Below are 24,395 nucleotides of genomic sequence, written 5' to 3'. Positions count from 1 at the left end.
AATGTTTTTTTTTGAAGTTCTCCTACATTTTTCTGTTTCATTTTTCATCAAATAAAATTAAATTAAATAAGACTTTTATATTATATTAAAACAAATTGTGTGTGTGTGTGTGTGTGTGTGTGTGTGTGTGACCCTGGACCACAAAACCAGTCTTAAGTGTCAATTTTTCGAAATTGAGATTTATACATCATCTGAAAGCTGAATAAATAAGCTTTCCATTGATGTATGGTTTATTAGGATCGGACAATATTTGGCCGAGATACAACTATTTGAAAATTTTGAATCTGAGGGTGAAAAAAAATCTAAATATTGAGAAAATCGATTGACAATTTGAAAAATTGACAATTTAAAGTTGTCCAAAGGAAGTCCTTAGCGATGCATATTACTAATTAAAAATTAAGTTTTAATATATTTATGGTAGAAAATTTATGATTTTTGGCATAAAAGAAAAATCGATAATTTTGACACATACAATGTATTTTTGGCTATTGCTACAAATATACCCATGCTACTTATGACTGGTTTTGTGGTCCAGGGTCACATATATATATATATATATATATATATATTGATTAATATATATCTCGATTAACTGATTAATTAACATGTTAATTTTGACAGCCACATAATCTTTTCTTCTCAAAATTTGAAAGCCTCCTAGCATCCCCCTGTCGGCTGTCTGGGAGTCCATGAACCCCAGCTTGAAAACTCACTGTTTTAGGGTTGCTTAAGGGGAACTTTGATTGAAATCAAATGAAACTTGTGAATTCTGTTAAATTTGTTTACATGCCATTTTTACAACACATTGTGCCATATACAGAAAGGCCTGTTATAATGCCTCCTGATCCTTTTGTGGCCAGTTGTGAAAAGAGCACATCACCAGGTCATGGGTGAACAAGGCTTGGTGTGCTGGTAAGGCTCATGAGGTGAGGGGAATTTGTATAGGTAAACTCTAGCATTCGGGAATAATGGGAGTGTGGCTTTAGTTGTCTTTAGAGAAATGAATAATGGAAAGGTCTGTGACGTTTTCAAAGGTAAACTCTAGTTTCTGTGACGTGCCTCTGGCAGTAGTGTGTATACATCTGTAGAAGAGTGTAAAAGGTCCACCAGGACCTCAATGGCAGTACGGCAGAACGGCGTGGACATCCTGCTCTGCAGCCATGGGAAAGGTAGGCGCTGACAGTTGTAGCTTCTAGTTAGAGTGATGCTTAATGTTTCGAATTGGTATTTTCACAAGACATTATTTGCTACATTAGGGACATGAGCTTCACCCTGACTTGGAACAACCTGAAAACCATATAGTCTGAAATGAACTTCAAAAGTCAAACTAGATAGAAGAATAGAAGATCATCCATGGAAGTTTAGCCACTACAGCTTTCTGTTACTTTCACATAAGACTGGATAAAATAAGCATATTCATTCACCACTTCCATAGATTATTCCTCTGTTCCTTGCTAACATACTCTTTTCTTCTGTCATCAGATCATCTTCTATGAAGGCTCCAACTTCCAGGGGCGCTCCTATGAGTGCTCTGCTGACTGCACTGACACCTTTAGATGCTTTAACTGTTGCAACTCCATACGGGTCATGGGGGGTCACTGGGTGGCCTACGAGAAGCCCCACTATATGGGGTATCAGTACGTCCTGGGCCGTGGGGAGTATCCTAACTTTCACCACTGGATGGGCTTCAACAGTTGTATCAGATCTTGTCAGATGTTCTCCCCAGTAAGTCAATCAAACTGATGGGTTTTATTTCACGCAGTTAGACACCTTTAAAAAAAGCAACGTCAATCAACGAGCCCTTTGAAGTAATTCATATATGCAGGGAAAAAAACAGGTTCACAGGTCCACCAGGAGATTTAGTTATTTGAAATGGAGCAAGACACACTCCGATGACTGCGCAGCTCATCATAATTCCATTCATCTCTGTTTTTGGCAGCGGAAGAATCATGACACTGTCACTACAGTTAGTTCGACAAAAATGACTAAACGTCTACTTGAAAATCTTTGAAAGTTGCGCGTTTACAGCAGGAAGTCATGTTCAAAGGCTCAGTCTCAACAGCGACATCAAGAATGTTCAAGGTTTTCTCCCAAACGTTCTGACAGCTGGTCTCTCAAATGTCTCTGCATTGCCCTGATTATTGATTCCTCTAAAGCCCTAACTGCTGTTTTTCTCCCCACACAACAGTACAGAGGTGCCTACCGCATGAGAATCTACAACAGACCTGAAATGTACGGACACATGATGGAGTTCACAGATGACTGCCCCAATGTCTACAACCGTTTTGGCTACCACGGCATCTACTCCAGTAACTGTATGGAGGGCTACTGGACCTTTTACGAGCACCCCAATTACAGAGGCCGTCAGTATTTCCTGCGGCCCGGAGAGTACAGAGCCTGCAGCGAATGGGGTTGCATGAATCCCATGATTGGCTCCTTTAGGAGAATGAGGAGCAGTTTAATGTAAACGGTATCTTTTTTATGACCATTAAAGACGTTAAAACGGTTATTTTCTTCATTAATTATTTGGTAGCATAGGAAACAGAACGTTTCTTCAGCTTGCCAGTTGTTTTTCAAATAAGAATCCACTGATTCATTGCCCAGTACACATCAAAATAAAGACATGCATGTCAGTTTCAAGCCAAACTCAACTTTATAAATCTGATGTGGTTGAAGAATTCATTTTAGTCTCATTCCAAACCATAAAACAAACTGATAAAAAAAGAACTGCTTATGTGAGAGGACTATTTCAATGAAATCACTTCATATCCCAGCTTCATATTAGCATTTTATCTTCATTTATGTGTCCCTGCCAGTTCATGGCATTTACATGTAAAGCCCTGAAGCAACTAAAAGCAGAGTTTGCAACTTTTTTGTCAAGAACTGAAAAGCGCAGTGGTGCTGTCTTTGGAGAGAGAGAGAGAGAGAGAGAGAAAGCTTGCAAAGACACAAAGGGGGGCACACACTGGCTGATCTGCAGTCGCATCTACTCTATAGAACACATTGTGCTGACCAGACCGAGTTTTGTGAGTCACACACAAAGCCCTGATCCTGCCGGGTCTATAAAGAGGTCCTGACCTCAGAAATGGTTTGGTCCGCTCAGAGAACAGTCACAATGGCCAAGGTAAGTGACTAAATTGTGTTTGTAAATTATATAGATTGCGGTTTTAGGATATGCAACAATATTATCCACAACCATGCTTTTAATTCTTCAAAATAAATATGAAAAATATATATATATAAAATAGAACAGCTGTTATTTTTTTAATGGAGAAGGAAATATTTTTGAAATAATACGTTTTGAAAAACCATGATAAAATAACTAACTCTGGATTAAAAGATATTTGGTATATAAATATTTTCTTTGAATTATATGGTAATCTGAGTTATATTTGTACATGATTGCACTAAGGGTACACTCTCAGAAAAGAAGACACAAAACCGGGGCAGGACCCTTTCAAAAGATACTAATTTGTACACTTTAGATATGTACTTTTAAATTAATAATATGTACTTAATGTACTAATGTGTAGTCTACCATTTAGGGGTAAATACAGTAGAAACATTTAGCATTTAGCTTTGGTACCAGTCACAGCTTCTTCTTTTTTTTGAGGGAGTGTATTTTATGGATAAAATAATGAATTACAATCTGAATTCAGCTTTGTTTAACCTTAGTAAAGAAAAGAAAAAGTGTTCTTGACTGTATCCATCCTATTCTGTTATAAAATGCCATGGTTCCAAGCATCTTATGATGTTCAATTGCTTTAAATTGTAGAAAATATTCATTCCAACAATGAAGCGAGAGAGAAACAGACTGCTTTTAGCCTAAAGTAGCCCTGTTGAGTTCAGTTCATATGTTTAAGATTAAATCTGTATAGTGTAGACTTTGGTGCCATACAGAAGACAAAAAATAAATAAATAAAATAAAAATAGAGAGACCATAAAATATTCACTTTTTAAAATAGTAATATTAAAAAGAACTACTCAGATTTTTTATATAACTTCTTACAAAAAATCTGACGAAATAAGAAAAAGTGAAACTTCAGACTTAAAGTGTACCTGTAATCCTGTATTTTTCTTTCTCTACATCCATCCAACAGATTACTTTCTTTGAAGACAAAAAGTTCCAGGGCCGTCAGTATGAGTGCACTGGAGACTGCGCTGACATGCAGGCCCACTTTTCTCGCTGCAACTCCATCCGAGTAGAAAGTGGAAGCTGGGTGGCCTATGAGAAGCCCAACTACGCTGGATACCAGTACATGCTGTCCATACCCTGATTTCCAGCACTGGGCTGGATTTAACGACTGCATTCGCTCCTGCCGCATGGTTCCTCCTGTGAGTCTTTACTGTACAGTCAGTCAGTAGAAGTAGAAAACAGAATTATTTAAAAATAATCTATTGTGATAGGAAAAATTTGTTACTTTGCATCAGCAAGTTAAGAGTTTAATTATGCTGGTTAGGTCGTGAGAATCTAGCTCATTGAAAATAATGACTGTTCTATGAATATTTTGTAACTGCCTCTTTTTTCTTTTGTCTTTAAAGTTTGGGATGTTTACTTTGTTTATATGATATGAGAACAAACAGATTTCTCAAACACTCACCTCATCTGCCATTGGTTGGCTAAATAGAGAGTCCCACCCCAAACTCACGCTATTGGCTGATCCAATGTCAGAAAACAATGCCTTCCATTTTTGGAGAGAACTTTTTTTTGTTTGTTATATATATATATATATATATATATAACACTGATTACTTCTTCCCCAGTACACTGGAAACTACAGGATGAAGATCTTCGAGCGCTCCAATTTTGGTGGTCAGGCAATGGAGCTGAATGAAGATTGCCCTGATCTACGTCAGCGATTCCACAACGGAGACATCTCTTCAGTCAATGTCATGGAAGGCTACTGGATCCTCCACGAGCACCCCAACTATACTGGTCGCCAGTTCTTCCTGCGCCCTGGTGAATACAGGAGGTACAACGAGTGGGGCAGTCCAAGCCCTTCCATGGGCTCCCTGCGATGTGTGACTGACCCCAACTGAAGATCCAAATCACACAACCACCTCTCCCAATGTCTCAACAGCAATGCCTGTCCATGCAGCGACTACGTCTGGGCCTGTGGATCTGTCATGCTGAATGTATTTGTGATGCTTGCTTTATTCTGGCACAAGTGCCATTTAGCCTCACTTAATTAGGGCTATTTGTCTCTTTTAGCACTGTTGACTGAGCAAACTGTATTTTATCAGCACCTTTCCCTTCCCAACTACAACTGGAAATAAAGTAAAATTTGATTAAAATCAAACAAATGACATTTGTACAGTATGAATGCCATACAATGACAGGGTATCTGCAAGTTTTATGAAGAATTTAAATCTTTAAAACCTTTCTGAGACCAGTTAAAGAAAATTAAGGGGAACACAATTCGCCAATATAGAGCAGATATTGAGTTGTATTAGCAGCACTTCGGTTTTTTTTTTTTAAACCAAAAAATAGCTCAACTAGAATATGTAAATAACTTTTACGGTAACTTCTGATTACACTGCACAAAAGTGGTGCTTTTCCTCAGTATTTTTGTCTTGTTTCCAAATGCAAATGTCTAAAAATTCTGTAATCATGATAGATGCAATTACATAAATCTTGTTTTCTGAAAAATGTAAATTTGTGATTAAAAAAGGAAAAATATCTGCCAATGGCCTTAGAAGAATCAACATTATTCATATGTAAAAGAAGTTTCATACACCATTTCCAACGTATTTGTTCTTGTTTTAAGCATAAACTCACTTAATATTGTATATATAAAAAAAGCTTCCCATCTTAATTTTGTATCTGAAGCAAAAGTATCTTAAATTTAGGATGTTTAGATTGGAAAACAAGACAAAAAAAATACTGACAAAGATATTCATTTTTTTCAGTTCATGCAACATCTAATGCCATGATTTTATACATTTATTTGTTGTAAATAGGGCAAACTAAGACTTTTTAAGACCTTTTTAAAACCCACAGAAATCTTGAATGAATGAAACAGGATACGTCCATCGGCTTGATCGTACATGACGTCATCTCATGCCTGAGAGACAAAAGAAAATTATTAAGCAAACCGCTTGTTCTTTGAACTTAGTTATTAAAGAACAAAAAAAGGGGTATCTGAGGATGGTAGAGCAGAAGACTTTTATAAGATCACATGGGCCCTTGAAAGAGGCCCCATATTAGCAGCACATCATAGGGCAACGCAGACTCAAAGAAGAAAAGTCAAAGTGGCCTGGTCTTAGCCCCGAGCATGCGGCTCTCAGAACACAAAACAAAACCAAGTCCATATCTCAGCTCATGTATTTTTCATAAGGAATGGATACCGAGCTCTTTCAGAAATAAATATCAATTACTGAAACTGTTAATTAGAAGCCCATAATTGGCAAAGATACAAATGAATAAATAACTTTGACGATTAATTATTGATTTGAAAAAATTAAGCTCAGCAGGGAGCACATTTGAGTCTCTAAAGATCAAGGAAGCACAAGAAATATGAGTTTTCGCCTCAAGTAATGTTCAATTAAAGCTGTACTGACTGTGAAAGTCCGATGGCTTGCCATGAGACCGGTTCTTTTAAATTTCACATCCATATTCCTTAAACTGTCAGACGTGTGAAATATTGCGTGCAGGTTGATGTACAGTAGTAACAAATCAAGAATTATTTAGCAGTCATAATTTGAACATAAAACTGCACTGACAAAATACATCGAAAAGTACAGTTTTAAGGTCAACGCTTATCTTATATTTTGAATATCAGCATTGCAACCTTTGTTTCACATGTTGGTTATAATTTTGCTTTTTATACGACTGCACCCGTATTTCCGTCTCCTGATTTGGCAGTAACATTCTCCTCATTTGAGCATTTTTCAACCTCTTTCATCCAAACAGTCATTGATCACAGATCTTATGCAGTAAAGTTGGAACACAATAACAGATGAATGAGACTTTGTTTCTCTTCATCTCTGGATCTTTTTAGTTTCTGATGAAGGCTCATTGTGCGTAAACCGCACATTTTGGAGAATAAAAAGAAGTTGTGAGTCAAAAGGCACTGGCACTTTAATGGCAAGCCTCAGTCTTCTCGCAGTCTCTTCTTTCCTAATAGCAACATAATTAATCCTCTGTAGTATTGTTTTCACTCTTCCATGTCCCACTTAGTGCTTGGCAAGTCTCTCTCTCCCTACAGAACAGCCTCTTGATGTTTTCCACACTGAACTGTACTTAAGAAAGATTATTAATCAAGTTCAAAATGGCCCCAATACTTGTCGGTTTCCTCCCTAAATCCTTCTCCAAACATCTTTCAGGTACAAATTCAACTTTCAGGTATCCTGAAGCATTTCGAAAGTACAAAAAAAGAAATTTATTCTACATACAAACATTTTGAACATCTTCAGAATACTTTTCATACTATTAAACATCACTATTTTGTTGAGCATTACAGAACTTTAACGTACAGATGACAAGGTCTTTTTGAAGCAGTTCAGGACAAAAGCTGCCCGTCCCGGTTTAATTTTACAGCAATAACAAAGAGATGTCTACAGGTCTGCACATTATTCATGATTAAAAAGCAGTGAGCATAAGAAAAAATGCAAAATGAGAGAGGTAATGCACAGGAAAACTGTTTTTCTGTTTTCTTTTCAATAAAAGCAACTTATACAGAGAGCAGCTTGAAAATACTAGTTTTCCTTTTCAATTAATTCGTTTTCTTATGCTGCACTGTATATGACTAGCACTATGGCAAATGAAAAATATTTTCTTTTTCAGTTAATACAGTTTTTTTTATGTGATGTTGTATATGGCAAGCACTATGCCACATAAAAATTATTTTTCCCCATTAAAGCTGAAGTTATGTGTACACAATATGCTTTCATATTTCATAATATGCATTTCAGAATCCCTATTGCATTTTCCACACATTAAATATTACAACATGGGCAATTCGGGAGGCCTCTTTTCATTCACTCCATACTGGAGTGAAGCTGTCATTTTTGCCAAGATCAGTAATACGTTTTTCTACTCAGAAGAACATAATACAATACACAAATTACAAAAACAATCAGATGGACCACAGCTTTAAGCAAAATTCCTTGTCGTCTCTGTGGTTATACAGTAAGTTCAACTGGTTCTTTCTGAGAACAAGACACACTTGACTAAAATGTGTGTATTTGGAAACATTTAAATTAGCTCACTGAACAGCTCTCGATCCACAGATGATTTTCCTTGCATTCACACTTACTCCAAATACACTGCCTGATGGGAGTCTTGAAATAGGTTTTAAGTGGGTAAGCTTTTACTTAAGATGTATTAGATTCTTGACTGTAGATGCTTTTACTTCACGACTCTAGCTGGTGGTTCTTCGTCCAGGAAGAACCCGTGCCACCGGAAGATTCTCGTGCAGATACGTCATGCTGCCCTGCTCAGAGAAATCTGCAGCTGTGTGGCCCTCGCCCCGTAAGACCCATTTGGTAGTGAGAAGCCCTTCCAACCCCACAGGCCCACGGGCATGAATACGAGCCGTGCTGATGCCAACCTCCGCGCCTACAAAGCACCACAGGGTCATTATGAGATTAAAAGGGAAAAATTCAAATAAGTTTGTGGGTGGGGAAAAAAAAAGAAAAGAAAGACACCTACCGAGACCAAAACGATATCCGTCAGCGAACCGTGAGCTGGCGTTCCAAAAGACACAGGCACTATCTAATTGCTGAAGGAACTGCTCTGCTGTGTCCTCTACACAGAGTATGTGAAAGATAAAGATAATGAATTAAATAAATTAAATAAATAACCAAAATAATAATAATAACAAAAAAATTTGTTTGAAAGCAATATCAATCTTCCCACTAGATGGCACTACAGCACTGCTTTTTTTGTTCACAACAGTTAATTTGTTCACTATAACACAGCTTGCAACTAATGTTAACCCAAATTGCCTATATTTATGATACATGATTATCCACCACTTTTAAGGCAGTCTTACCATTTTCAGTGACAATAACATCAGTGTGGGAACTGCCGTATTTATGAATGTGATCAACAGCCTCCTGCATACTGTCCACAACCTCGATACAGCACTCCAGATCCCCGTACTCAGTGCGCAGAGACTTCACCTCTGACGGACTAAAGGTCAGGTAAGATGCAAACTTGGGGCCAGCGTGGATCTTCACCTACATAGGTCAAATCACCAATAATTTGAAGAAAGTGCAGTTACAAAAATAGACTATCATTTTTGAATATCCAGAAGTATATGGGAAAAAAAAAAAAAAGTAACAGTGAGATATAATTAAGATGTACACTACTCTATTAGTTCAAGTGTTTTTTTTTTGTTTTTTTTAAGAAATTAATACTTTTATTGAGCAAGGATGCATTAAATTGATCAAAAGTGAGTGTAAACAAATTTATTTACAAAATATTTTAATTCAAATAAATGCTGTTGAACAACTTTTTATTAATCTAAGAAAATTCAGCTTCGCCATCACATGAATTTTATCAATATTAATTAATTTCACATTTTAAAATATATTAAAATAGAAAATTAACTTTAAATCAGAATAATTTCATATTATTACTGTTTTACTTTACAAGTATACTTTACTATTTTTATTTAAATAGATACAGGCTTGGTGAGAAAGAGACTTCTTTCAAAAACATTTTTAATAATCTTCGACCCCAAACTTTTGATCTATAGTATACAGTTGCATTTACATTTTTTATTTTGTTTTACCCTGTCTCAGAAAGCAGCTTCAATAGAAACACTGTATTATTTTTTCTAGACCAAAGACAGATTTGGTTATAGTCCTCAGAGTGTAAGCCTAAATAAGTATGAATGACATACTGTGCATATATATGTGGCCTTACATGTTCTGTCCTCAGCATGTCGATGATCTGATCAAACAATGGGGTTCTGAGAAGTTCTCGATGCACCAGCAGGGTTTCCATGGCATTACAGGCTGCAGGGTAGTCGCATTTGGAGTCTCGGACTAGAGAGATAAGACATAAGCGGTGTAATTTAACCCATTATAAACCACAATATCAAATGGTTGTTTATGGAGTACACCTATGTGGAAATAAAAAACAACATCTACACTCATAAATCTTCACTGGCAGTCTTACTGATCTTGATGGCTTTGTCAACACTGGCCTCATGGTCCACATAAACATGGCAGATCCCCTCACTATGGCCAAGAACAGGGATGCCCTTCGCCGCACGCTGAATATCTCTGACTAGCTGAGAGGAGCCACGAGGAATGATCAGATCAATCATCTTCTCCAGACGGCACAGATCCTCCTCCTCTTCACGTGTGCTCACCTGCCACATATTACATCTGTTAAATTACTACATATACACACACTACCAAACAAAAGTGTTTTTTTTAGTTATTTTTATGCAGCAAAGATGCATTCAATTTATCAAAAGTGACAGTAAAAACATGTTATAAAAGATTTCTATTTCAAATATATGCTGCTCTTCTATTCCTTCTCCAGCACCTTCTATTCATCAAAGAATCCTAAAAAAATGATCACGGTTTCCACAAAAATATTAAGCAGCACAACTTTTCTTCAGTATTGATAATAATGAGAAATCTTTCTTGAGCATCAAACTTCTAAAGGATCATGTGACAATGAAGACTGGCATGATAGCTGCTGAAAATTCAGCTTTGCCATCACAGGAATAAATTAGTTTTGAGGTATATTAAAGGGTTAGTCCACACAAAAATGAAAATTAGGCTGCGTTTTACTCACCCCCTAGGTGTATATGACTTTCTTCTTTCAGACGAATCCAGTCGGAGTTATATTAAAAATGGTCTTTGATCTTTCAAGCTGTTTAATGCCACTCAGCGGGTGTTGCATTGCTTCAGTCCAAAAGAACTTAAATAAAAATCTGCCATCCATTAAAAAAACGTATCTCACATGGCTCCGGGGGGTGAACAAAGGCCTCCTGTAGCGAATCGATGCATTTTTGTAAGAAAAATATCCATATTCAAAACGTAATAATCACTTGAATCTAGCTTGCACTCACTGTTGTAAACAGAAGCAGTTCCGGGGGAATGACGTATGAGGTATTCCTTTGATCCTGTAATCAAACGTTTGTTTTCACGAGACTCACCGGCGCATGCGCAACGCTGACCTCATACATCATGCTCCCGAAACTGCTTCCGTGTACAACTGTTGGCGCAAGCTACATTAAAGTGATTATTACGTTTTGAATATGGATATTTTTCTTACAAAAACGCATCAATTCGCTACAGAAGGCCTTTGTTCACCCCCTGGATCCATGTGAGACACTTTTTTTTTTAATGGATGGCCGATTTTTATTTAAGTTATTTTGGACTGAAGCAATGCAACACCCGCTGAGTGGCATTAAACAGCTTGAAAGATCAAAGACAATTTTTAATATAACTCCGACTGGATTCGTCTGAAAGAAGAAAGTCATATACACCTAGGATGCCTCGGGGGTGAGTAAAATGCAGCCTACTTTTCATTTTTGGGTAAACTAACCCTTTAAAGGTGCTGTATGCAGGATTGACAACTAGTGGTTGAACTAGGTATTGCAGTCCAAATTCAAAATATTGGAGAGGGTTTTTTCACCCGGCCCCTCCTCCTCAGACTTGATGCACACACAGGTTGCCAGATTGACGACACCAACAGGAATGAGCGCACATGAAGATGAATGGAATGCGCTGTATTTTCCACCAACTGGCAACCCGGGGTGCCGAAAATACAATTGGGTAAACTGGCAGTGGGCAGGTTACACAGACCAAAACAAAGACAGACATTCTGTCCTGGAACGCACATTTTCAAAGGATAATAACTGATTGTAGCAGTTTTTCAGATAAACAAGTATGTTAACTTAGCATGTTTCTTAAATATCTGCAAACATATTATGGTATTTTTATGCTTTAGTAGAGTCAAAAACTTACATACTGCACCTTAAAATAGAAAACAGTTATCTTAAATTGTAATAATACTTCACAATATTGCTATTTTTACTGTAGTTCTAATCAAATAAATGCAGTCTTGGCAAGCTTGGTGCAAATATGTAATTTACCAGCTGGATGGCATCTTTGACTCCATGGATGGACAGAGCCTCCTGGGCAAGTTCATGCAGGATGCGATTCGTGTTGGCCGCCTCTTTGCCACCTTTCAACAAAAGAGCATTTCCACTGGCAATGGCTAAAGCAGAAACCTGATGGGAATAAAAAGTAAAAAATGTAGACATTTAGCAGATGTTTACACAAAGAGACTTTAATTGCACACACACACATTTGAATCTACAACCTTTCTGTTTACAGCCCAGATCTTTAACCACCACCCACTGGCCCAAACATAAACATAATCACATACAGGAAAACTAAAACAATCACCCAAAAGCTACACTATTTATGTACAGTAGATGCATGCATTTTGTGCACCTGACCTGAGGAAGGCAGTCTGGTCGTGACTCAAAGATGACCAGCAGTACTCCTATGGGGACAGTGATCTGCTCCAGCTCCAGGTTGTTTGCCACACGAGTCCTGCGCAGAACCCTGCCAACGCTGTCCTGAGAGGATACTGCGATCTGACGCAGGCCAATGGATAGACTGTTCAGTTTAGATGATGATAAACTGAGTCGCTTCAGCATGGCCGGAGACAGGCGACCTGTAACATAACGGATTGAGATTGAGTGCACCAAAAAGAAAAAAAAACAACCCCTTTGTGATACACCGCTTCAGTGGGGGAAAAAATGGTCTGGTTTGCACATGGTCTAGAGAGTAGCAATTACTTCCTGTTACCTGTGCTGACAGCATGCTCCATGTCCTTTTTGTTAGCAGATAAGATTTGGTCTTTCCTCTCAGTAAGGAGATCAGCCAATGCGCAGATGATGTCACTTCTCTGTGGACAAACAGATTGATATGACACAGATGCTGTCTATAGATGTTAAGATGAAAATAACCCAGAATATTCCTTTTTTTTAATCTAACGATTCTACTGTTTCTGGTAACATATGCCCGAATGATTCCAGAGAGTCATTTAAAATAGTGGTTTAAAAGTTCAGCTAACCTGCTCTGGTTCAAGGGAAGCAAGAGTCCTGCCAGCAGAGCGAGCCATTTCTGTCTGCTGCTCGACCGTGGGACCTGTGGATGAAGAAAAGTGGCATCTGAGGTCTTTCAACAAACAGAGATAAATGAATCACATTAGAAAAAAAAAACTGAATCAGTAGAGCATGTGGTAACTCACCAGCTGGCTTGACCTCTGAGAAGAAGGTTCCTACTTTCTTGCCCTCAACAATGTCAGTGATCACATGACCGGTGACTTTGGGGTGTGTACCGTTAGCAATGACAACAGAAGTCCCACCTTGGAGAGCCCAGAGAGCAGCTTTAACCTGAAGTTTATTAAACACAAACTGTCAGTTTTATTTATTGATCCTAACACAAAAGCTATATAGTGTGTGTGTATATCTCAGATATTCTTTCTCTAATCACACCTTAGCTTCCATTCCTCCAATGCCAACCCTGGACTTTGTGCCGTAGGTTATGGAATGCTGGTCCCCAGGGTAAAATGTGTCCAAGAGCTTGGCATCGTCTGACCCTGGTGGGCTGTCGTAAAGGCCTGGAAAGTGTGATAAAGGCAAGTAAAATGGTTGAGTATAATTATTATTTTACTCAAATATTAAAAGCATGTCATTATTTACTATGGAAAGCTTTAGACTTCATCTAACTGCATTAAAAAGAGTGACAATCTTAGCCTTTAAACTTTTCCTTTAGTTATATTTAGTCATATATAGTTTTAGATTAGTCATATAGTTAAAAATATAATTTTTATAATACTATAAAAATAAATAATAGTTAGTATTATTATAGTGTGCGAAAACATAACCATTATACATTTATCTGCATTTATTTGAAATAGAAATCTTTTGTAACATTATGAATGCCTTTACTGATGTCTTCACTTTTGATCAATTTAATGCTTCCTTGTGGAATAAAAAAAAAAAGTAAATTTCTTTCAAAAAAGACATTGCTTTAAAAGAAAGTGTGTAAAATATAAATGATGACAATAATAATGATAATAATAATAATAATAATTCTGTACTAACTACTACAAAAACTAAAATTGATGGTTTTAAATGCTACAATAAAATTTAGGCATCACAATATCTTAATGCACAATATCCTCACTACTAAATGTTACTAAATACTGCGAAAACATAACCATTATACATTTATCTGCATTTATTTGAAATAGAAATCTTTTGTAACATTATGAATGCCTTTACTGATGTCTTCACTTTTGATCAATTTAATGCTTCCTTGTGGAATAAAAAAAAAAAGTAAATTTCTTTCAAAAAAGACATTGCTTTAAAAGAAAGTGTGTAAAATATAAATGATGACAATAATAATGATAATAATAATAATAATAATTCTGTACTAACTACTACAAAAACTAAAATTGATGGTTTTAAATGCTACAATAAAATACAATATCTACAATATCTTAATGCACAATATCCTCACTACTAAATGTTACTAAATACTTTAAATGTAAAAAAAAAAAAAAAAAGAAAAGTAAATATACAATACACAGATCAATTAAAAATACATCTAATACCATAAGATATGGTACTGATGTATTCACTGATTAAAATTCAAACTGAAATCTCTCACCTTCTACATCAGAGAGAGCGATGAGAAGATCTGCCCTCATCTCCACGGCAAGTCGCGCTGCAAGACTATCATTATCCTTGATACTGATAACCTGCAGTATGAAAACGAGAAAAGAGTCTCAAAAGAGACTCAAACTAGAGAAAGCGGCCCTTGTCTTTTAAAACCCACAAAGGCAGACATCACCACTATATTTCATGCTCCCATGAGCATTTATCTCTAAACTACAGCATTAAAATGGGTGTGATGAACAATGACATGAAAAGGCAGAATTCCACATGAAACCACATTTGAAGCCACAGCGAGTGCATGACAGAGCAAGCGTAGATGAGTCCAGAGAGTAAGCGACAGTACTGTGAATGAGGTAATGTTAATTTTTTTCCAGTTTCTACAGGAATGGAAAAAAGCCTTAGGCTGCAACAGTGCAGGAGACAAAGATCAAGCCTCTGCATTGCTCTGACTCCCAGCATGCAGTTTCAAAAGGAAGAGGATGGGTGGCAAGGCTGCTGGGCAGACTCTCTCTCTCCCAATACCCACATTTACCCCCTGTAGGTCACTGTTGGGTTCTGGGGGAGGCACCACAGCGTCGTTGGTGTTGATGATGGGCACGATGTTCATACGCAGCAGCTCATGCAGAGTGCTTTTCAAGTTCCGTCTTTTCTGGTCGTTGTGGAAGTCCAGGTTTGTTACCAGGATCTGAAGCAACAAATAAAAAAAATAAAAATATGAACAAGAGTGCATTTTGTAGCTTCACCATGCATATGTTAGTGTCTGTGTGTACCTGGGCAGTACAGGTGCTGTATTGAGTGAACATAGCTTCGTACAGAGCCATAAGTCCACTTTGTCCCGCAGCGGCACATGCTCTCGCCTCTAGAACTGGCAGTGACTGACAAAGGAAACACATCCAACTTCAGCTTCTTAACTTTTTAAAGTTAAAATATTAGTTTACTCAGCTGAAACATGCTTGGTTGCTGCACAGGAACCAATGTTTGTTTATCAAATGTCAAGCAAATACAGTAGCTTCTGTTTACCATATTTGATGTGCTCTATGTATGTGCTTTGATCAATGTTTATATGTGACTTAAAGCCTATATTAATTCTGTTCATAAAAAGTGATTGATAAACAGAGGTGTGACGTGCATTCTTTTTGGCTCATTAAAAATTAATCTTGCTGCCGCGTTCTGGATTAATTGTAAAGGTTTGATAGAACTGGCTTATTGGGAGATATAGAGTGACAACTCATATTTATATACATTTTATGCAAGTAATCTGTTATACCGTTATAAAGATAATGGTAAACTGTTCCATTATATATATATATATATATATTTTTTTTTTTTTTTCATTTTTACTATTATTTAATATTTTAGGCTGTAAAGGGTTAATAAACCTTTTGCAAATTTGGGTGAATGAACTTTTAATGGAGGGACAGAAATCTCTTATTTCACTGAAAATGAATGAATGAAAGTCTTATGGGTTTGAAATGACACGAGGGTGAGTAATTGATGACAGAATTTTCATTTTTGTATTAACTATCCCTTTAATGTAATATTATATTTTTGTTTAATTTTTATCCATTTTTATTTTTAACCAAAAATACTGTTAACAAATGTATATGTCCTCACCATATCTTTGAGCTGATTCTGGCCTGAGTGGAGGGCTTGTCTGACACTCTGTGAGAGAAGAATTTCATGCCTCAGCCTTTGTTTTCCAAACGCTACAGCACCACTGGTCACAATCATCATCTCTCTGCCCTGATTCTGAAGCATGGCCACCTTAAACAATCAAAATGCATAAATAAAGAGTTATAATGTGCCATCAATTAAATATTCTAAACAAATTTGCTACAATAATTTTTTGTTAGTACAACATTTTATTTATGTGCAAATCGTTAAGATTTTATCCTCTTTACCTGTTCTACAATTGAAGCAAGTCGGCCCAAAGCGAGGCCGCACTCGTCGCCGCGGGTTACAACAGCACTCCCCAACTTGACGACGATTCTCTTGGCCTGGCGCAGATCACTGCGGTGGGCAAATGACTTACCGTGAGCCCGTGCCAACGGCACTGTAAAAAAAGGCACGTTACTCCACTGTATGGAGTGTGAGAAATGGGAAGGAAGTGGGATCTGCATGGAGAGAGAGCCGGGAAAGCACCCAATGAGGAGCATGCCATGCGGGAAAGCCAGTGAGTGATGGATAAATGGACTGTTAGTGTGCATTGATTGTATCACCAATGAACATTAGGATAATGAGAAGAGGATGGATATGAGGGGAAATGGTAAAAGATAAGCAGAGAAAACAGGAAGTATGAAGAGCATGTCCATAATGTAACAAACGGCACTGTATACAATGAATATACAGTAATTAGCTCTGTGACCAATTGCTTCCATTCTTCTCTTGTACAGTAAGTCTCTTTGAATATGCATAAATGTAAATGTAATTGTAAACAAATTAACCCTAAGCTACTCCCCACAAAATTCATCAATGCATGTTTTTTATAATCTATAATTTAAAATGGAATAACTTCATGTGCTTCTTTTCTACTGATGTAACCAAAGCCACATGGGCAGGAAAAAAAATAAATAGATAATATCATCACAGTCCAACTTTCATGATCCAATCACCTTCTAATGAAGCCTATTCTAACTTTTTATTTTGTAATTAAAAATATCATCATAATGTTTAAAAGATTATTATAAAAATATTAACATAAAATATCATTATAGTTTATAAAAACATCACTATAGATGTGTATTTAGTGAAATACATAAAATTTCTGGCATATAGCAGTAAGATGATAATTATTTTCATGTAATGGCCGATAATAATACGAACAATAAAATGTCTAAAAACGAAATTTGATTGTTTTAAATACTAAAAGTGTACAGTAATGTACAGTATGACAATGTGTCTTTTTTTTATTAAAAGTCATTTAAGACATTTAACATTTAAGAGTGTCAATAAATGCTTTAAATGACCAGTAACTTTTAATATTTTGAGTAAAAACTGTGAATCTGAAATCTCCCCCACTACATAAGAGGGAGTAATGCATAAATGTAAACAAATGAACTTTATGCTGGTGTCTATGGGATTGTAGAAAATTCAAACCAATTGATTTAAAGAAAATATTAAATTAATATTGATTTTATTTACTTATAAAATATCACTGTTCTTATTATACAAAATTCATCAATAACAAATGTCAGTGCAGACAAAAAAGTGATCTGTAAAAGCAAAAAAGCAAATCTGGGACAAGCCATTCACAAAGCTGTGAGCTTATGAAGTTCAGCGCCCACCAAACCCCCGCCACATTCTTTATGAAAGAAAATAACACAGTAAAAGGTGCCACATCAGCAAAGCCAGACAGCACACCCAAACGCTGACAGGACAGAACTCAAAGAGGAGCACCGACCCAGTGAATGAGAGAGACAGACATGCTGTAAATTAAGAGCAAGCGTCATGAATGGAAACAACTAATTGTATCTACATATTTAAAGATCTGTCTCTGACTGATTTTAATAAATAAGAAACAAGGATATACTGAACAGTATCCATTCTGATATAGGTCAGTTTCACAATCCATAAACTTTTCTTTATAGTACCCTGCATATTTTTCTTTCTTTCACAAGGTATGTGATACAACGTACAGAAATACTTACTTTTGCCTTGTGAAGCAGCTCTTTTGAATGTTTGCAGAGCATTTGGTCTCGCTAAAAGCTGAGAACAGGAGAACATCTTCTGGAGATACATGGTGACCTGATTTGTACAACTGAAATATAAATCATATACTGTATTTATATCAAAACACAGTTGATCAAATCAATTTAGTTAGATCTTTCAGGCTAGTTCCCGACATAAATAAATTATGTAAGATATTATGCGAGATCATACATGATCAAAGTTTATTTAACTTAGTGTAAATGTAAACAAAAGCTAAATCTACAACCAACTGACCTACATTCAACAAGTCAAGTGCATCACTGTGCTAAACGTAAGAAAAAAATAGTTGCCAGAGTTGGATGCTTTTATTACATGAACACATTTAATAATGAGTAGGGATTATTTATATTGTATAAGATCTAAATGCATGCTGTGCGTAATAATATTTAGCAATAGGCTAACGTTACTTAAAAACGGGGTTCAAGAAACCAACACTTACCACAGCACCATAACAAATAATAACGAATTAACAAATCAATACTAACAGCCATTAAAGAAAAACACTTATTTTCTCTGTAAACTTCCTTTAGAAACACGTTGGCTGATGCAAGAAGGAAGATTAAATGGCCCAGCGTGACAATTCTAATGCAAAACAAATGTGTAAAGCGGTATCGTGTAAATGCCATTCTACATACCTTAATCTACAAAATAAATGTGATTTATTAAGCTCAAGTTCACTGCCGCCGCTTCTTTTCAGTGCCACATCAACTCTCGGCAGCTGCTCTCATGGATTCAGCCATGTTGACGTTCAGCCACGTAGTTACGCAACGGGCGTACGCACTGATAGTTTTAAGCTGATTACCGTTATGATTCACAAACTTATTTACGCTCGACTCCGCTTGGGTCACCTACGCAATCTGCGCAAAATAGTTGTTTTGTTATTGTTGTTGTTGTTGTTAATAATAAAACAATTAAAAACGGCATTAAAGTTCAGAATATGTATTATGTAGTATTTTTTTCGGTGTCGATATAGTTGTTTTAAAGGTCATTCGAATCTCAGGCTCCAGCACTAGAGGGCGGTGTGTAAACTTATCTGTGACGGGTCATCTGCATTCCAAGAACAGAACATAGACAATGGACCATTCTTAATGCTGATGTTTTGCATAGTTTTCTAAGGTCTTTGTAAAGGCCATTGTAAAGTCATCAGTCTAAATAGAATACAGTTTATGAGCACCAGGTAGCCTATCTAAAAGAATGTTTTGTCTTGTTCATTAAAACCGGTTATTAGGCCTACTTATTTTCGGACACTGTAGGTTATCTCTGTTATGCAATTAACAGCTCTTAAACTTATTAAATATTAATTTTGTAGACTTTCATACTTATGCTGTGGTCAAGCTTTGGCACTTAAACTTTATTAGGCTATTGCTTAATTGTTTATATACATAACAGCAAGAAAATGAACAGCATATAAATAAATGCGAGTTAGTGAGAGTTAGGTTATCTTACATGAACATATAATTTTGGATTTTTGTATCTATTGACATTTTAATAATTTTATAACAATTTCTGTAATTGTATCAAATAGTAGGCTATGCAATGTTTTAAAGTAAGATGTCTACTAAAACAAAATCACTCAAAACATTTTTACAGAATTAATTAGGTAAATCCAGTGCTAAAATGAATATTAGACTATAGGATGCAAAGTGATATATGCAACATATTTTAGAAGTTAGTGCAGCATCCAGGGACATGGCAAAAAACATCCCCTCAAACCAATTTTGTGATCTCAATGCATATTGCAATTAAATAAATCTAACTTGTGTTTGAAACATATGACAATGTTACAATAATGATATGAACACATGAAAAAGTACTGCACAACAGCATTGACCCATACAGCTTTATCTAATCTATTCATGATGTTTCATGACTCTGCAAACAATTTAAAAGAGCACGTCATCAACAAGGACACCTTAAACAACACAACCCAGATGTTCAGACAGGTTTTATTCATTTTCCACATTCCACAGTCTCTTAGTTAAAAGCTCTGAACCCATGGCTAAATCAAAGACAAGTCCCAGAGTGTTTTTGGCATCGATAGTAGGAAACACCTGGCACGTCTCATGTGTTTATCTGTTTAGACAAATCATTTATCTTCTGCTATGGAGACCTGATCTGACAGGAGGCAAGAAATATCATGGTCCTTTTTTTCATTCATATAATGCAGTTTATAGTATAAAAGTGAATAAATGGTTCACTTTGTAAAGTGGGGAATGATAGTGGGGCATGATAAGCCTATAAAAGATGCAAAAGCACTGAACAGCTCTTTAATGTCTCACTAAAGTAGTTTAAAACCAGTATTTCAGAGAATAGCCTACCACTCACAACCCACAGAAAGCATCTCATTCAGCTGAAACATTGCATTATGCACGCTTTTATCTTTAGAAATCAAATGAAATTGACAACTGTGCTGAGTGTTCTTTAATGAGACTTCATATGTGCTAAGAAATCAAATTATTGCACAAGAAGAGTTACAGCGACTCGGATTATCTGCATTTTTTTCTCATTCTGAAAAAAAAAATGCTATAGTGTTTTTTCCATATTTTTTGGGAGACAGAATCCAGCCCTTACAAAGACCTGAGATGACCGAACACCTGAGAAGAGATGATGCCAACCCCTCAGAAGACCTCAGATGATGCCAACCCTCCGACAACATACAAACTACCAAATTTTGCTATAAGTTTGACTGCAACATATAATCATTGCTGTTAATAGTGTAGTGTTCACCGTCTGTTTGATTGCATGACATTAACTAACTGCTTGATTTTTACCATACATTTCTTCCATATGGACATCAACTTGAGATAGTCACCACTGATAAGCTATTACTAAATATAATGTAGAAACATCAATTTTCTGTAAAGCTGCTTTGCAACAATTTGCATCGTGAAAAGCGCTATACAAATAAATAAAACACAGCAGAATGATTTGAAAGTCGCATTATGAAGCTGTTCTGCAGCATTTGTGATGAGCTCAAAATTAATTTTTAACATCAATATAACTGACTTGCACTACTTATTGTTCAAGATGTGTACCACAAACGTCCTTTTTAATGTGCAGCAGGAAACCTTTTTGGAAGGAAATATTTCTCCATATATATAATTTACTCACCCTCATGTCATTCCCAATCTGCATGACATTCTGGAATACAAAAGGAGATATTTAGCAGTATGTCTAAACTGCTCTTTTTCACACCATGAACATTTCATTTTAGTGAACTATCCCTACATTTACATACTGTAATACTATCCAAGATAAGCCTCAAAAAGTCTCATATTTCTCACGTTCTATGTCAATGATTTTATTAATTTCCACAAACACCTCTTCCTGTCCCCAGGGCAACACCTGCGTGAAAGACCCAGACACAAACAGAGAGAACAAAAAAGTAGAGAACAAAACATGACTTTTGTTGTGTGTTGATGTTTTTTATGACAACCAAGAGTGACAGAGCTAGTTGTAACCCAGAGAGAAACAAAAATGCCTTTGTTTCTGGTCAGAGCTCTGGCAAAAGTGGTACAAAAACGGTTAGTGAGGGAGAGTGTGGATAATGATACTGTAAGGTAAGCTCTCTCTCTCTAAATGGTTCACTTTGTAAAGTGGGGAATGATAGTGGGGCATGATAAGCCTATAAAAGATGCAAAAGCACTGAACAGCTCTTTAATGTCTCACTAAAGTAGTTTAAAACCAGTATTTCAGAGAATAGCCTACCACTCACAACCCACAGAAAGCATCTCATTCAGCTGAAACATTGCATTATGCACGCTTTTATCTTTAGAAATCAAATGAAATTGACAACTGTGCTGAGTGTTCTTTAATGAGACTTCATATGTGCTAAGAAATCAAATTATTGCACAAGAAGAGTTACAGCGACTCGGATTATCTGCATTTTTTTCTCATTCTGAAAAAAAAAATGCTATAGTGTTTTTTCCATATTTTTTGGGAGACAGAATCCAGCCCTTACAAAGACCTGAGATGACCGAACACCTGAGAAGAGATGATGCCAACCCCTCAGAAGACCTCAGATGATGCCAACCCTCCGACAACATACAAACTACCAAATTTTGCTATAAGTTTGACTGCAACATATAATCATTGCTGTTAATAGTGTAGTGTTCACCGTCTGTTTGATTGCATGACATTAACTAACTGCTTGATTTTTACCATACATTTCTTCCATATGGACATCAACTTGAGATAGTCACCACTGATAAGCTATTACTAAATATAATGTAGAAACATCAATTTTCTGTAAAGCTGCTTTGCAACAATTTGCATCGTGAAAAGCGCTATACAAATAAATAAAACACAGCAGAATGATTTGAAAGTCGCATTATGAAGCTGTTCTGCAGCATTTGTGATGAGCTCAAAATTAATTTTTAACATCAATATAACTGACTTGCACTACTTATTGTTCAAGATGTGTACCACAAACGTCCTTTTTAATGTGCAGCAGGAAACCTTTTTGGAAGGAAATATTTCTCCAAAAGGGAAGCAGATGGTTGACATCACTGCCAGACAGCTATTATAGTGAGACTGCTGGCTTTGAATCACCATCTTGCAACTTTACAAAGTTTAAAGTTAACTTTTTCAAGATTGGTTAGTGCCATTAGAATCATTGGGGTTCATTTATTAATACTTTGTCAGTTACACTTCAATCCATGGCATGAATTGATATACAGAGATCTGTGCAGTAATGGTCGGTTACACTTTTGACCTCATGCTAAAACAACACTTATTTCTAACAGTCATTTATATGGTGTCTTGGAAATAATCAATGGCTTCGCATGAGAAACTCCTTTACTAGTTAGGCTCTTTGGGAGCTCATAACAATAAACTGTGGGGTGAGACAATCACTGAAATCCACAGGGTATTTTTATGGGAAGGTCACAGACAAAATAAGACAAAGGTTTGTGTGGTCCACCATAACACTGAATGAATCCATATCCTGAGAACATAAAGTGATTAATATGCTCTCGTTTTCAAAGGTTTCCTAACACATGTGTTATTTTTGCTCCAGTCAGATATTTCGGTCCAATTACATTGTTCCATTACCAGAATTTTTTTTTACATGGAAACAAGATGAGGCACTTGATTATGTTGTTACCATCCAAATACAGTGGATATAAACATGCACCAGGAAACAGCTTTCTGAAGGTTTAATTGAAAAAGTATGCTGTTTAGTTCTGTTTCGGGGGTCCCAGGAAGTCATGCAGACGATGCATTTTCTTGTAAGGAAAGTTCTATAGGGATCAAACTTTCAAAAAAGTTATGTTTTATGCATTTGGTATCACAGAGGTCCCTTGTGTGTTCTAAATGTATAAGGGCAACTAGTTTCCACTCAGACTGACCACGTTCCAATGCATTTCCACTGTTGTGTAATTGCTCAAATACTTTTATTGTTCTAAACACATTTGAAATATCTCTCACAAACCTTAAATAAAAGCCAAAACTGCATATTATAACTATGTGTGCCTTTGATCTTGAGCTTAATCTTTTTTTAGGAAGCACTACTCACTGTATCCGACAAAGATAAGCACTGCAATGCAGTAAAAGATGCAATGAAAGTGACTCAAGACACAACATGAGAATGATAGAATTTTTAATTTGGGTGAACTATCCCTTTAATTAGCAACAGCTGATCTCAGGGAAGCTGTGCATGCATTGCTCTTTCAAGAATGCCTAGAGGACAGACTAGCATCTGTGTTTCTTAGCATTCAAAAGGAAAACATTTATAAATTGCTACATCATTGTTCTCTTGCCCACACACCTACTTAAAAGTGGTTTGTCATTTGGTTTCTCTGGTTGAGGAAGTGAAAATGCTGCAAAAATGTCTTGTTTTTGTACAACATCCCATTTTCTTGAAAACAGCAGGCTTGCGTGTTATTTAGTCTCAGCAAATCATACTTACTACAAATAGTACAACAAATATCAGCAAATGATGATGTGCCCAGAGGCATCAGCAGATATATGTGCACAGCATTATATATGTATATATACATATATACATATATACACGTG

General features: G+C 36.3%; 2 protein-coding genes and 1 pseudogene across 4 annotated transcripts; 2 read left to right on the top strand and 1 right to left on the bottom strand.

Annotated features, from left to right (window-relative positions):
- The first annotated feature begins 1,077 nt into the window (after positions 1–1,077).
- On the top strand, positions 1,078–2,504 carry LOC107702435 (gamma-crystallin M2-like). 2 transcript variants are annotated; one of them, XM_016504758.1, is made up of 4 exons: positions 1,094–1,169; positions 1,257–1,359; positions 1,483–1,725; positions 2,189–2,504. In XM_016504758.1, the coding sequence occupies exons 2-4, from the start codon at positions 1,354–1,356 to the stop codon at positions 2,465–2,467; spliced, it is 528 nt and encodes a 175-aa protein (XP_016360244.1). In that variant the 5' UTR covers positions 1,094–1,169; positions 1,257–1,353; the 3' UTR covers positions 2,468–2,504. The 2 variants fall into 2 exon arrangements, with proteins under 2 accessions (XP_016360243.1, XP_016360244.1); XM_016504757.1 differs by lacking the exon at positions 1,257–1,359 and having other exon boundaries at positions 1,078–1,169.
- A 521-nt stretch (positions 2,505–3,025) lies between these two features.
- On the top strand, positions 3,026–5,300 carry LOC107702434 (beta-crystallin S-1-like; annotated as a pseudogene).
- Positions 5,301–7,656: 2,356 nt separating this feature from the next.
- LOC107702454 (delta-1-pyrroline-5-carboxylate synthase-like) lies at positions 7,657–19,151 on the bottom strand. 2 transcript variants are annotated; one of them, XM_016504779.1, is made up of 18 exons: positions 19,013–19,151; positions 18,317–18,426; positions 16,571–16,722; positions 16,284–16,433; positions 15,440–15,544; positions 15,196–15,354; positions 14,662–14,752; positions 13,482–13,606; positions 13,235–13,379; positions 13,058–13,131; positions 12,790–12,889; positions 12,435–12,655; positions 12,066–12,203; positions 10,130–10,325; positions 9,875–9,996; positions 8,997–9,183; positions 8,654–8,749; positions 7,657–8,560 (listed from the first exon to the last, which is right to left on the bottom strand). In XM_016504779.1, the coding sequence occupies exons 2-18, from the start codon at positions 18,405–18,407 to the stop codon at positions 8,364–8,366; spliced, it is 2,349 nt and encodes a 782-aa protein (XP_016360265.1). In that variant the 5' UTR covers positions 18,408–18,426; positions 19,013–19,151; the 3' UTR covers positions 7,657–8,363. The 2 variants fall into 2 exon arrangements, with proteins under 2 accessions (XP_016360265.1, XP_016360266.1); XM_016504780.1 differs by having other exon boundaries at positions 15,202–15,354.
- Between the last annotated feature and the right edge of the window lie 5,244 nt (positions 19,152–24,395).

The sequence above is a fragment of the Sinocyclocheilus anshuiensis genome, unplaced genomic scaffold, assembly GCF_001515605.1.
Source record: "Sinocyclocheilus anshuiensis isolate Anshui unplaced genomic scaffold, SAMN03320099.WGS_v1.1 scaffold190, whole genome shotgun sequence".
NCBI classification, from domain to species: Eukaryota; Metazoa; Chordata; class Actinopteri; order Cypriniformes; family Cyprinidae; genus Sinocyclocheilus; species Sinocyclocheilus anshuiensis.
Note: the sequence above shows the minus strand (reverse complement) of the source record. Positions and strands in the feature narration are given on the sequence as shown.

Bases quoted from the DNA above. Each gene is read 5' to 3' on its own strand.
- LOC107702435 (XM_016504757.1), top strand. The intron at 1,726-2,188 runs GTAAGTCAATCA...CCCACACAACAG, and splicing joins CTTGTCAGATGTTCTCCCCA to TACAGAGGTGCCTACCGCAT.
- LOC107702454 (XM_016504779.1), bottom strand. From the start codon at position 18,407: ATGTATCTCCAGAAGATGTTCTCCTGTTCTCAGCTTTTAGCGAGACCA. The intron at 16,723-18,316 runs GTAAGTATTTCT...CTTTTTTTACAG, and splicing joins AGCTGCTTCACAAGGCAAAA to TGCCGTTGGCACGGGCTCAC. The intron at 12,656-12,789 runs GTAACAGGAAGT...GTTATGTTACAG, and splicing joins GGAGCATGCTGTCAGCACAG to GTCGCCTGTCTCCGGCCATG.